At 43.2% G+C, this 15,346-nt stretch overlaps 1 protein-coding gene across 1 annotated transcript in view; it reads left to right on the top strand.

The window, feature by feature from the left end:
• The window catches only part of vegfc (vascular endothelial growth factor c), a 172,452-nt gene that overhangs the window by 143,872 nt on the left and 13,234 nt on the right, over positions 1 to 15,346 (top strand). Inside the window, exon 5 of the mRNA XM_052019779.1 lies at positions 8,026 to 8,138. Within this exon, the coding sequence (XP_051875739.1) occupies positions 8,026 to 8,138 (113 nt within the window). The remainder of the gene's footprint in view (positions 1 to 8,025; positions 8,139 to 15,346) is intronic.

Raw genomic sequence — 15,346 nt, 5'->3', positions numbered from 1 at the left:
TATAGTTGGACAGGGTCAGTACTGCCCCAAAGCATCCTTGCCTTCCCCTATGGTCCTGGGAGTATCTTTACTGCCCACTATCTAGCTAAATGACCCAGGAAATATAACAATAAATGAGTTAACAAAACTGGAATCCACCTCAGACATCATCTTTATTCCCACCCCTGCCACATCTTTCAGAAGGCTGGGTGGAAATTGCTCATCAAGTTGTTAATTAAACAATTAACATCAAACACATTGCTGTGGGTCAGATGTCAAAAGTTTAAACCACAAGTTTAAACCACAAGTTTAAACCACCATACTGCTTCAGTTGTACACAAGACTTATGACTGAATGGGATGCAATTCCTCAGTGAGATTCAATCAATGTCCTGCTTGTCTTTGTAAATCAGTTTATCACAGCTGGAACAGTGCAGCACAGGAACAGGCTCTTCAGCCCACAACGTCTCTGCTGGGCTTGATGCCAAATTGCACTAATCCCTTCTGTCTGCACGTGATCCATATCCCTCCATATTCATCTAAACGCCCCTTGAACATTACTATTGGATCTGCTTCCACAACCATCCCTGGAGGTGAGTTCCTGGCACCTACCACTCTCCGTGCCTCACACATCCCCTTTAAACTTTCCCCCTCTCACCTTAAAGCTATTCCCTCTAGTATTTGACATTTCAACCCTCAGAAATAGATTCAGGCTGTCTACCCTGTCGATTCCTCTCATAATTTTATAAACCTATCAAGTCTCCCCTCAGCCTCCAATGCTCCAGAGAAAATAATCTGAGAACTAATTGACAGAAAGCTTTTTATTGCAGGTCATCATATGTACTGTTTTACTGATTGGATTCTGTGAGCTGGAAAAGTGATGAGAGATAGATGTTTGGTTGAGGAAGCCTGCAAGTTTGAGATTCCTTGCATGTTGAGTATTTTGACCGTGAAGCTGATCACTCTACAGTTGCATAATGTTGCATTATCTAATTGAATTTCTGGAAAATTGTGTATCCCAACATAAGACAGAGATGCAGCAGTTAAATTATCAGGGCAGTAACCTAGATGCCTAAACTAAAAGGCTGGAGATATGAATTCAAATCCCATCATCATGGCTGTGGAACTTAAATTCAGTTAATAGCATGGATTTTTTTTAATTAGTAAAAATAACCACAAAGCTACTGGATTGTTATAAAAACCCATCATCGGTAGGAATCAGCCCAGTTTGGCTTGTGTGTGTCTCCAGCCCAACCCATGCAATTGACTCTTAATAACCTATCAGGTCACTCAGTTCATGGGCAATTAGGGATAGGCTATAAACGAAGGTGATGCCCAGATCAAAAAAAATTAATGAAACAAACAATTTATTTGCCCTCTCAGGTGTTTGCCACAGGCCTCCATTCACTGAAACAATCCTTTGTCCTTTGCCTCCTATCGCCAAGCCAATTTCAGATCCAATTTGCTGGATTGCCACAAGATCTAATCTTTTGGACCAGTCTCTCATGTGAGACCTAGTCTAAGGCCTGACTGAGGTCCATGTACACTACCACAGTTACGCTACCCTCATTCACACATTTCGTCACCTCCTCAAAAAGTCAATAAGAAGCTTACAGAGTTATGATCAGTATCTCCAAAATGTTCTCCCACTGACATTCCCTCCATTTGCCCAGAGTTATGAGCATTCCCAGCCATATTCCCACATGTTAGATCCAGTATTCCTCCATCTCCAATAGGACTATCTACATACTGAATCATAAAGCTCTTCTGGAAGCACTTTAAAATTCCACCCTTATAAACCTTTCACACAAAGGTGATTCCAGTTAACTTTAGAGAATTTGAAATTCCTGCAATTATTACCCCGTTGTTTTTACACTTCTCTTTAATTTGCCTACATTTCTGCTTCTTCTTCTCCCACTGACTGTTATCAGGCCCATAGTACATTGGTACTGGTATTGGTATTGGTATTGGTTTATTATTGTCACTTGTACCGAGGTACAGTGAAAAACTTGTCTTGCATACCTATCATACAGGTCAATTCATTACACAGTGCAGTTACATTGAGTTAGGCATTGATGTAGTACAGGTAAAAACAATAACAGTACAGAGTAAGGTGTCACAGCTACAGAGAAAGTGCAGTGCAATAAAGTGCAAGGTCACAACAAGGTAGATCGTGAGGTCGGAGTCCATCTCATCATATAAGGGAACCACCGTTCAATAGTCTTATCACAGTGGGATAGAAGCTGTCCTTAAGCCATCTCTGGCAAAGTGATCTCCCTCTTTTCATTTCTAAGCTCCTCTATATGACCCCATTTGAAGAACCTTCTTGAATATCCATCCTCCTTACTGCAGTAGTTGACTCCCTGACTAATCTTACAATGCCACCTCCTCCTATAATTCTGATCCTGCCTTACTTACCGCCTATATATCTGTGTGAAAAGTCAAATCACCTCCAGCTCTGCCACTTGTCTCTCTGAGGTTGTAAACACTCAGAGGTAGGTCCCCTTCCCCTAACTGTTGCCAGCAATCTCAGCCTCATTTAGTCCCAGCTGGACTTATTTTGAGATTTCAACTCCCTAGGCACCTCTGTGAGGGGAGATATCATTCCTGTATCAACCCTGTCAAGCTCTGTAATTATAATTTATTGAGTTAACCTCTCACTCTTTGAAACTTAAGAGAGTATAGGCCCAGTCTACTTAATCCCTCCACATGGAACATGGCACGGTAGTGTAGCAGTTAGCATAACTCCATTACAGCGCCAGCGACCTGGGTTCAATTCCGTGTATGTTCTCCCCGTATCTGTGTGGTTTTCCTCTGGGTGCTCTGGTTTCCTCCCACATTCCAAAGACTTACAGGTTAGGAGCTGTGAGCATACTATGTTGGCGCTGGAAGAGTGGCAACGCTTGCGGGCTGCCCCCCAGCATATTCTCAGTAATGCAAAAAGACACATTTCACTGTGTGTTTCAATGTAGGCGTGACTAATCAATAAATATCTTATCTTATCTTATTTAAAATAGGGAATCAATCTGGTGAACCTTTACTGCAATTGCCCTATCACATACAAATCCTTCCTTTAGTAGAGAGACCAGAACTGTACAAAACATTCCAGACATGATCTCATCAAGACCCCAGATAATTGAAACAAGACATCTCTGCTTATATCCTTTTGTAATAAAGAACAACATACCATTTGATTTCCTGTTTACTTACTGTACCTGCATGTTCACTTTCAGTCATTCATGTAGATCGACTCTCAGGTTCCTCTGAGCACCGATTTCACCCTTCTATTCTTTTCCATGAAAGTGGATGACCTCATATTTTTCCACATATTTCTTCTGCCGTGTCCTCAGCTGTTCACTCTGCCTTTTTATATCCCTGTGTAGGAGGATGTGGTGGAGGACATGAACATGAACTGAGTCCTGACAGAGATTGTTGGTAGCTGAGTGATGCGGTTGTGGTAAACTGAGCAATGTCTGACATCATTGACTGTCCTTGGTGGGATGTATCATCAAAAGATGGATTCACTGGTTTTGACCACTTAAGGGCTTGAGTCATGCCATTGGCCGCCACTGGCATCTTCTCTTACTCCATCCAGTGTGTTTCCTGGCCTCCTGTGGATATTGAGCAAGTCTCCTACTTTGCTAATCTTCTTTGAAGATCTGCCATGCATTGTACAACCACCTAGAAACCCCCTCCTTCCAGTGTTGCATGATTCTAAATTGCAAGCAGGCAACACACCAACTCTATTAACTTTACTATTGGTAGGTGGATGCTTCAGAAAGTGGCCAAAATCACGAGAAGTCAGCACCAGTGAAGGCTAGGCCTTAACTGTCAACTAACACCATCAATAGCCAGCACTAGTTAAAGCTGGCCTTCCATGCCAACCAATATAAATAATGGTGACCACAAAGCTGTCAGATTGTCATAAAAGCACATCTGGTTCACTTGTGTCCTTCAGGGAAGGAAATTTGCCATCTGTATCTAGTCTGTAACTTGAGAGGTTTAATCTTATTTGCCCTTAGAAAGAACCTAGCAAGAATTCATGGAGTCATTGAGTCATACAGAATAGAAACAGGCCTTTCAGCCTAACATGTCCATGCCAACTATCAACTATACTAATACAACTTGCCAGTGCTTAGTCCATAGCCTTCTATGTCTTCACATTTCAAGTGCTTGGTTAGATATTCTTCAATGTTGGGAGAGTCCCCGCTTGCTCCACCCCCTCAGGCAGTGAATCTCTGGAATTCTCTGAGGGTTGTGGAGGTCAGATCATTAGATATAGATAAGATATCTTTATTAGTCACATGTACATCGAAACACAGAGTGAAATAAATCTTTTGTGTGGTGTTCTGCGGGCAGCCTGCAAGTGTCGCCACAATTCTGGTGCCAGCATAGCATGCCCATAACTTCCTAACCTGTACGTCTTTGGAATGTGGGAGGAAACCAGAGCACCCGGAGGAAACCCACGCAGACACGGGGAGAACATATAAACTCCTTACAGACAGTGGCCGGAATTGAACCCGGGTCGCTGGCGCTGTAAAGCATTACGCTAACTGCTCTGCTAGAGAGATAAATGTTTGAAAGATTGAGGGTTATGGGGAACCAGAGCAGAAGAGGACTAAGTTAAAGTCGAGTTTATTGTCATATGCATAAGTACATGTATGCACAGGTGCAATGAAAAACTTACTTGCAGCAGCATCACAGGCACATACTGTAGCATCATATAAGCACCATTCACAAGAAAAACATAAATTAAACATAAATTATACACAATTTTACAAGAAAGCACGCAATTAGAACAAAAAAATACAATTAAATGCAAAGTGATCAAAGTGGTCGTAGTGTTTCTATACTGAGATAGTGATTAGGCTTGTGCGGGTTGGTACAAGAAACAAATGGTTGAAGGGAAGTAGCTGTTCTTAAACCTGGTGGTGTGGGACTTCAGACTACTGTACCTCCTGTCCAATGGTAGCTGTGAGAAGATGGCATGGCCCAGATGGTGGGGATCTTTGATGACAGATGTTGCCTTCTTGAGACAGCCCCTCCTGAAGATACCACTGATGGTGGGAAGGGATGGGCCTGTGATGTATTGGGCTGAGCAGAGGCCAATATAGATCAGCCATGATCATATTGAATGGCAGGGCAGGCTTGAGGGGCCCCGTACTCCTGCCCCTGCGTTCCAGATTCCAACCACCCTCTAGGTAAAGTAATTTTTCCTCAGATCCCCTCTAATCCTCCCACAAGTTATCTTACTCCTATGCTCTCTGGCTATAGATACCACTGCTAGGAGGAAAAGCTTCCTACCATCTATATTATTGATGCCCCATCAGTTCACACCTCAAACTTCTTTGCTCCAAAGAAAAAACAATTTGTGCCAATCCAATTTCTCATAACTGAAATATTCCATCCCAGGCAACATCCCAATGAATCCCATACAGATTGCCACTTTGGTCCCAAATGGGCCCTTCTCCTTCCCTGATCACCCTCTTGCCCTTAATATACTTATAAAATGCAACGGAATTTTCTTCAATTTTGTCTGCCAGTGATATTTCATGCACCCTCTTTGCCCACTTAATTTCCCCATGCACTTTACATCCTCCTGAAGAAACTCCCCTCTTTTCAGTTCTGTACCTGGCCAAATCTTCCTTTCATCACTTTATTCAGCCTCTATACCCCTCGATCTTCAGGATTCATTGATGTTGTTGTCCTTACCTTTCACCCTTAGACCCCACATGCTCTTTTCTGTCTTCTTCTATGAAGGTGTTGCAAAGTATTTGTTTAATTCTTCTACCACTTCTTTATTCTACAATTTCCTTATTCTATATTTTCCCATCACTGACAGTAAGGGATGCACATTTGCCCTCTATAGTCTTTTCCATTTTATGTAATTATTGTTTATTGACAGGTTCAATAATTGTTTATTCAAGTTCTCCAAGTCACTGCCATGTTGATTATGTCCTCTGGTTCTTGATGCTTTGCCAGTCTTTAAAAATCAGGACCCAAAGGCGTGCTATTGAGACCAGTCTCATTGCCCTGCTCTCAGTCTGCAGCTCTGTAGGTTACTCTGCATCTTCCAGGCACTTTTTAAAGTTGATGAAGTTTTCTAATTCCATTAACTTTTTAGACTGTAATTTCCAGACCCCCACCATTCTTTGAGTGAAAGATTTTTGTTTTCCTCAACTGCCCTCCAATCCTTCTCTCTCTTCCATTGTCTTCTTCTTAAGCAGTCCCTCAGGATTGGGGGTGACTTGCTTCCACATGCTGTAAAGGGTTCTAGGATGGATAATGAGACAAATATAGCAGCCACTGTTTTTTGTTATTGACGTCTCCACCACAGGAAATAGATCTTAAAATTCACCCCATCAAGGAATTTTATACTCCTTGAGGAGATCAGGGACAATGCTTACATATAATTCCAATTGTTCATCCAAGTTTATAATTCTCCTCTGTACTCAATCTGCTACATTCACATTGTTGCCGTAAAATTGTGATTAGAGTTGTACACAATGTGCTGGCTGTATTTTGACAAATCGTTTTTATCTCTTGTATCACATACAGTAAAAATTACCTTGAGGTTGTCCTTGTATTGAAATGTGCTGAGAGAAGTCATTGACATACAGTTACAATTGACTTTAAATAAACTTCAATAAACTTTCCAGGGAACACTTTGGATGGCCTAAAATACTTTTTAAAAAAGAACTTCTATTGTTAGTTAAAAAAAATAGTTCTCCCAGCTCTTTGGATTGGGGAATTGGTAAAGATTTTGAATGCTGGTGTGCAGAGCTGTGGAAGTATCCAGGGGCAGAAATCTGCTTGCTTCATCAGAGAGCAATATGGAGCCAAGAGAATAACTTTTTAATGCAGTTGTGGCCTCAAACCAGAATCCACAGTTTCTCCACTGGATAATGATGCAGCTTCCTGGATTTTATTTTCATTGACTTTGAAGGAATCAGCGGGGGAGAGGGTCAACGGGGCTCATGACTGAGTCATCATCACTTGTTTCACACAATTGTGCAGAAGCAGAAGTATGATTAGGACTTGGGCTGAGTTTCCACTGAGGATGAGGTCAGACTGTCACTGGGAGTGGGATCCTGGTCACACTGGGGCTGGGGTCAGAGTGTCACTGAGAGGGGGATTGGACTGTAACTAGGAGAGGGGTCAGACTAAATGGGAGGGAGTCGGACGGTCACTAGGAGTGGGATCGGACTGACACTGGGAGTGGGGTCAGACTATCACTAAGAGTGGGGTCAATGTGAAACTGGGAGTGGTGTCAGACTGTCACTGGGAGTGGGTCAGACTGTCACTGGGACAGGGGTCAGTGTGTCACTGGAAGTGGGGTCAGACTGTCACTGGGACAGGGGTCAGTGTGTCACTGGAAGTGGAGTCAGATTGTCACTGGGAGTGGAGTCGGACTGTTACTGGGAGTGGGGTCAGACTGTCACTGGGACAGGGGTCAGTGTGTCACTGGAAGTGGGGTCAGACTGTCACTGGGAGTGAGGTCGGACTGTTACTGGGAGTGGCGTCAGACTGTCACTGGAAGTGGAGTCGGACTGTTACTGGGAGTGGGGTCAGACCGTCACTGGGAGTGGGGTCAATGTGAAACTGGGATTGGAGTCGGACTGTCACTGGGAGTGGAGTTAGACTGTCACTGGGAGTGGGGTCGGTGTGTCACTGGGAGTGGGGTCAGACTGTCACTGGGAGTGAGGTCAGACTGTCACTGGGACTAGGGTGGGATCAAACTGACCTTGGCTGGATTCTGAAACAAATATCTCTGCGCATTAAGGAGTTGGATCAAATGCAATTTAATTGATATGCTGTCTTAGATGCCTATATGTCATAGATTTTGTGAGCATGTAGATGACTTTACTCTGCCTTCTCCTGTTTCCTTTCATTGATTTAAAATGCTCAACATCCTGGAACAGTTCAGTTCTTGTTTTTGCTTGTTGAAAATTACCTCATGAATCCCACGCTTATTGAACCAGATTGTCATGATATCGTCTGTAATTGCTGCCTCATTTGAACAAAAACATTTTTGTTTCCTTCACAGTTGTTTGATGCCAAACAAAACTTGTCCCAAGAATCACATCTGGAATAGTTTTTTATGCAGATGTGTGATGCAGTACGATCTCAGCAGATTACTGCCCTCAAAAGGTGATTCAGGTTAGTGAGTTCATTTATTGATTGACTTAGGTACTGCTTTACTATTCAACATGGTGTGAGGTCACTTGGCACAACTCAGATCATCTGTTTACAATAGAACGTCTTGCCTTTGTGTGAAGTAGAATATATATGCAGTATTTTATTCACTGCCTGGGCATAAAAACACACCAAGTTGGATGAGGTCCATTTTGTAAGAGTCTTAGCTTTAGTGTCTGGGTAGAGGTCCATACCCTCCTTAACTCAATATGGCACATTTCAGTCCTTTTCTATGATGACATATTTCCATGACAGTCACTCAGACATCAAGATATGTGTATCTTAGCGGCTATGTGATACTTGCTCCTCTGCAAAATTAGCTACATTGTGTCTGCATGCAAGTTCTCTTGCACCTCGCTCCTTTGCCACTGATCTCTGTGCAAAATACAACTGACAGCATAGCTTCCATCAGCTGGGTGAGCTTCCGGATCTAACAGAACAGCACCAGGGTCTGCAACTGACCACCACCCTTGCCCAAACCCATTCAGCTATGAACTGGTCTGATTGACTTCTTTTGCCTCAGCTGACTCTATTTAATTTCCTTCCTGACTTAGTTCACCTGCTTCGGCCTTACTCTTGCCTGTTCAACTTTCTATTTTGTTTGACCTTTATCTTGTCCTACTTTCTATCACCCTTTGATCTTCAGCAGTTCCATTTAATCCTGCAATGCTTCTCGTTTTACCGGGTGACCTGATGCATTGTTTGTGTCTTTCACGCTGTTCAACACTTCTCATCATTGGTCTCCACATCAGCATTTTGCCCCCAACCACACCCTCATTATTTACCACCAGCTCTTTCTCAACCTCTTCATCTTTGAGGTAAATATCATCCACTCCTTGCTCTGATGGTTGTTATTGTTCCTATTGCTGTTCTTTTCTCATCAATATTAATTTTCATTCTTTGAGACTGCCTGAGATTGCAAAATTCAAGATTAATGTTATTTGCCTTTACTTGCTCCAGGATTAGTAGTTGTCAAGTCAGTTCATTGCTCGATGTGGAGGTACTTGTGACTGTTTAGAAGACAACACTATGGGGAGGATTATCAGGCCACTTCATAAGGCCCAAAAATAACACTAATTATCCTATAGTTCCACTTCAGGAAGGAATTATTTATTATTTTCCAAGAAACTTATGATACACTGGGAGGCCATTTGGCCCATCATGTCCATGCCAACCATACCTGGAGCTATTTCAGTTGCACTCACTTGATTCCTGGCCTGCGGGTCTTGGATGTTCAAGTGTTCATCCAGGTGAATGTTTCTACCTCTGCCATCATTTCACCCCATATTGGATGAAAGTAAATTTCCTCAACTCCCCTCTAATCCTTTTACCAAAACTATATACTAACTTAAATCTATGAGGAACCCAGCAGGTCAGGCAGCATCAATGGAGGGAAATAAATAGGCAAGTGATAGGTGAATCCAGGTGAGGGGGCTGGACTCACCTATCACCTGACAGCTTGTGCTCCTCCCCCTCCCCCAGCCTTTTTATTCTGGCTTCTGCCCTCTTCCTTTCCAGTCCTGATGAAGGGTCTCAACCCCAAACGTCGACTGTTTATTTCTCTCCATAGATGCTGCCTGACCTCCTGATTTCCCGCAGCATTTTGTGTGTGTTGCTCCAGATTCCAGTATCTGCAGAATCTCTTGTGTCTCTTAACTTAAATCTATGTCTCCTTGTTATCGATCTCTCTGCCAAAGGAAATAGTTCCGTCTTGTTCTTCATGTGTAAGCCTCCCATAATTTTATTAATTAAACCTTTATAGGAGGGAAAGAACACCATCCAAGAAAGTTGCACATCATAACTATAATTCTCCAACCCTGGCAACATCCTTATAAATCTCCTAATGTGGACCTAATGCAGGCAAATTGGTACAATGCAGATGGGCAAAAAGGTTGCCATGGATGTGGTGGGTCAAAAGGTCCATTTCTGTGCTGTACAACTGTGACTCATCCATACGCTCTGAAGTACTGTCACATCCGTCTTGAAGTCTAATGACCGGAATTATATATAATACTCTATCTGTGATCTGACTCCAATCTTATACACAGAGGGTAGAACAGTACAGCACAGGAACAGGCCCTTCAGCCCACAATGTCTGTGTCAAACACAATGTCAAATTAAACAAATTCTCTTCTGCCTGTACATGATCCATATTCCTCTACACGGTGCATATTCATGTGTCTATATAGTAGCCTCTTAAATAGCACTATTGTATCTGTCTCCACCACTTCCTCTGGCAGTCTATTCCAAGTACCTACCAGACTCTCTGTAAAAAAACTTGCCCCACACCTCTTCTTAAAACTTTCCTCCTCTCACTTTTAAGGCATGCCCTCTAGTACTTGACATTTCTACCCTGGGAAAAAGATTCTGACTGTCCACCCTATCTGTTCTTTTCATAATTTTATAAGCTTCTATCAGGTCTCCCCTCAGCCTCTGATGCTCCAAGGAAAGCAACCCAAGTTTGTCCAACCTCTCCTTATAGGTTATACCCTTTCATCCAGGCAGCATCCCAATAAACCTCTTCCGCACCCTCTCCAAAGCCTCCACATCTTTCCTGTAATGGGGTGACCAGAATTACACACAATCAGTACAATTCTAACATGATCTCCTTGCTCTTGTATTCAATGCATTGGTCATTAAAGTTAAGTATTCCATGTGTCTTCTTAGCCACCTTACCTTGTTACTTCCATGGATCTGAGGATGTGTACCCAAGTTCCCTTTGTTCCTCCGCACCACAATACTCCCACCATTTATCATGTATACCTTTCCCTTGCCTAGTTTAGCCTCACATAATCTCTCATTTCTCTGGATTAAGTTTTATTTGCCAATTTTGCTCCCACCTAACCGATCCATTGATATCTTCCTGCATTCTTGAACTTCCTTCCTCACTATCAACCAGATTGTTAATTTTGGGATTGGATGAGTGCAATTGACAAGTCCAACACATAAGAACATAAAAAAATCGAAAGAGTAGACCACTCGGCCCCTCAAGCCTACCCCATCGCTATGATTATGGCTGATCTGCCCAGGCCTCATCTCCCCATCTGCGCCAGTTCCTCATAGCCCTCAATTCCCTAATCTTTCAAAAATATCTACTCCAATGATCTAGCCTCCACAGCCCTCTCAAGTAGAGAATTCCAAAGAGTCACCGCCCTTCACAGGAAGAACACTTATTTGCCCATCCCAGTGGTCATGAAAAGGTGATGGAGAGCTGCCATCTTGAACTGCAGCAGTCCTTGAGGTGGAGATGCTGTTAGGTGGGGAGTATCAGGATTTAGACCCGGTGATGACAAAGAAGCAGTGGAATATTTCCAAGTCAGGATGGTATGTATCTTGCTGATGGTGATAATCCAATGCACCTGTCTCCCTTCTCTTTCTTGGTGGTAGAACTTGCGGGCTTGGGAAGGCTGCTAGGAAATGCTATTTTATAAAAGGTTGATCTGTGTATTTTAGAAAGTTGAATTGAGTTCACTTCAATGTTCAATCTTGCCTTGATTCATTTCTAAGACTTTATATGGATCATGCTGGGGCCAACAGTGATGCAGTAAGAACTGCATATGTAATGTGTTCCCCATTGCCAATATTTGGTTTGCAGTCTCCCTCTCTGCTTCTGGCTGTCGGAAGCAACATCTTAATGGCAGAGCAACTGGGAGCAAAGATAAAACTTCAAGGTGGCTACTGGAACAGCTGTGGAAATCTGGCTGATCACCAGAGTTACCACTTTAGGCTAACAGCTCCACAAATGGGAGGTGAGGGTGGGAGTGGTGCACGCCTTGTTTTAACAGATGGCATCTGAGTTCAACAGTGGACCCCACCAACTGCCCCAAAAAAGAAATTAAGAATTGAAACGCAGATCCATTCAAACTTAAGCCCTGTTTTCAGCCAGCATTGGACAAGATTACAGAAGCACAGATGGTTGGATCATTCTTGTATGCAATGAGTATTCCCATGGCTTGGGGATTTCAGCTGTAAGGTTCAGACTGGAGAAGCTGGGGCTGTTCTCTTCGGAGCTAAGAAGGTTGAGAGGAGATTTAATGGAGGTGTATGTGACCACGTCTCGCTTAGGTTAAGTATAAAGAGAGAAGCTGTTCCCACACAGATTTTAGGGCAGGCATGGTAGTGTAGTGGTTAGCGTAACACTTTACAGCGCCAGCGACCCGTGTTCAAATCCGACCACTGTCTATAAGGAGTTTGTACATTCTCTCTGTGTCTGTGTGGGTTTCCTCTGGGTGCTCCGGTTTCCTCCCACATCCCAAAGACGTACAGGTTCGGAAGTTGTGGTTATGCTATGTTGGCGCCGGAAGCGTGGCGACACTTGCGGACTGCCCCCAGAATACTCTACGCAAAAAGACGCATTTCACTGTGTGTTTCGATGTACATGTAACTAATAAAGGTATTTTATCTTATCTTAATAGGAAAAATAGCCATAGAATCAAATAGAATTAGAACAGGCCTTTCAGCCCACCAAGTCCCTGTTGACCATCAAGCACACATTTACACTAAGCACATTTTTTTCCTCCCCAAATTCCCATCAATTCTCCCAGATTCCACCTGTCACCTACACACTAATAACCAATTAATCTACCAACCAACGTGCCTTTGGGATGTGGGAGGAAACCGGAGCACCCGGAGGAAACACATGCAGTCACAGGGAGAATGTGCAAATTCCACACAGACAGCACCAGAGATTAGGATTGAACCGAGTCTCTGGAGGTGAGAAGCAGAAGCTCCACCAGCTGCGTCACGAAGCTGAGGTATGTGAGGAAAACATTTTTGTTTACACGGAGAGTGATTATCATCTGGAACTCACTGCCTGCAAAGGGTGGTGGAAACTGAGTCAATCAGGATTTTCAAATGTGAATTGGATAGATACCTGAAGGAAAATAATTGGCAGGACTGCAGTAAAAGAAAGGCAGAATGGGACTAACCAAGCTGTTCGACTGGGAGCGGAATAGAGACAAAGTCTTTCTTTGCAATATGGTGCACAATGACTCTATCAATGGACAAGCAATTTACAGGGCTGGACTAATGAGAAGGAAATGATTCCCACCATGGCAGCCAGGGACGTTAAACGTTATTCAACTTCAAAGAGTCAATATCACAAATGGCCACATCTGGTTCATTGATGTCCTCCAGTGAAGGAAATCTCTGATCTTTACCCAATCCGGTCTTCATATGATTCCAGTCCCGCTGTTCTTAACGACCCTCTGAAATTGCCTAGTAAACCCATCAGTTGAATGGGCAACAACGCTAGTCAGCCTTTGATTAATGATTTAAAACATTGTGATCTGGAACTGACAGAGATGAGATAAGATCTTTACTAGTCACATGTACATCAAAACACACAGTGAAATACATCTTTTGCGTAGAGTGTTCTGGAGGCAGCCCACAAGTGTCGCCACGCTTTCGGCGCCAACATAGCATGCCCACAACTTCCCAACGCATACGTCTTTGGAATGTGGGAGGAAACCGGAGCACCCAGAGGAAACCGACGGGGAGAACGTACAAACTCCTTACAGACAGTGGCAGGAATTGAACCCGGGTCGATGGCGCTGTAATATCATTACGCTAACCGCTACACTACCGTGCCTGCCCTGTGATACCACAGCCATCTGAGTCAAAGCTGACAGCCTGAAGTTCATTGCTTAACAAGGTTGGGCAGCACAGTGGTGCGTCTGTTAGGGTTGACCCTCACAGCTCTGCTAACCTCTGTTCAATCCTGCCCTCTGTTACTGTCTGTGTGGAGTTTACATGCTCTTCCTGTGACCGCATGAGTTTCCTCTGGGTGCTCTGGTTTCCTCCCACATCCCAAGTTTGGAGTGCTTGGTAAGTTAATTGGTCACCATAAATTGCCACTAGTGTAGGAGATCAGGGTGGAGCTGATGAGCATGTGAGAGAGAAAACAGTGGGGAAATGGCGTTGATGAGATTGCACGGACATGTTTGGCCGAATGGCCTCCTGAGATGTCATAATAATGTGAAAGTTGTGCTTGGCATTGCAGATCAACCATTTTGTACTTTAATTCTATAAGCAGCAAGAAAAAAATTGAGGTTTGAAATAAGGCAGTGTACCTAACTGGAGCAGAAGTATCTTTGAGATTGGCACTGATTATAACTTGCACTGAGGCTGTGAGAGAGAAAAGCAGCAATATGACAAAGCTCTTCATGGGATGGAGAATGGGGGTTGTTTGGTGCAAACTTGCAATTTTTTTTTGCTTCTGGTGCTGTCTGTGTGGATTTTGCATGTTCTCCCTGTGACTGTATGGGCTTCCCCCCAGGTCTTCCAGTTTCTTACCACATCCCAAAGATGTATAGTTGGTAGTTGATTGGCTGCTGTAAATTGCCCCCAGTGTGTAGATGAGTGGCAGAATCTAGGGAAAATTAATGGGAATATGAAGAACATTTTTTAAAAATGGGATTAGTTTAGGGTTAGTGTGAATGGGTGCTTGGTGGTGGGCAAGACTTAGGGGGCAAAAGAACCCTTTTCTATTTGTATGACTTGATGACATAATACTTTGGAAGTAGATAGGTTTTTGAATATCCCTTCCAAATAATGTAGTCATTAATTAGTGAGCTCTGAATTCCTGTCCCTAGCTGGCTAAAAGAACAGAAAGCACAGCCAGTAATGACAGGTAGCCAGATCCTGAACAATCAAACGCACAGAGATTACATCTGTTATTATATGTGTCGTCCATGTTCTTGGCTCGCTAGACCCATAAAATGTCAGTCTTTGGCACAGCTTTAATCTCAATGGGAGAAGCAAAGAAGTTACAGAGGACCAGAAGGAAGCAAATGGCTGGTAAATGACTTGGCCTCAGATTTGGAATTGGTATTGGTTTATTATTGTCACTTGTACCAAGCTACAGTGAAAAGCTTGCCTTGCATACCGTTCATACAGATCAACTCATTACACAGTGCATTAACAGTGTGGACAGGGGGGAGTGAGGTTATGAAGGGATTCGAAAAATGGGATGAGAATTTTAAATGGGAGCCTTTGTACATCAGAGATATAAATGGATCTTGATTCGAGTTCGGCCATATAAAGTGGAGATCTGTATGACTTCAAGTTTACAGAGCGGAGAACAAGGGGGACTTTTTCTGAGGAATTTTCAGGTATTGAGATAACAGAGGCATGGACAAGGGTCTTAGTAGAATAAGATCGAAGACAGGATG

Source organism: Pristis pectinata, chromosome 7, assembly GCF_009764475.1.
Source record: "Pristis pectinata isolate sPriPec2 chromosome 7, sPriPec2.1.pri, whole genome shotgun sequence".
Classification (NCBI taxonomy): Eukaryota; Metazoa; Chordata; class Chondrichthyes; order Rhinopristiformes; family Pristidae; genus Pristis; species Pristis pectinata.
Note: the sequence above shows the minus strand (reverse complement) of the source record. Positions and strands in the feature narration are given on the sequence as shown.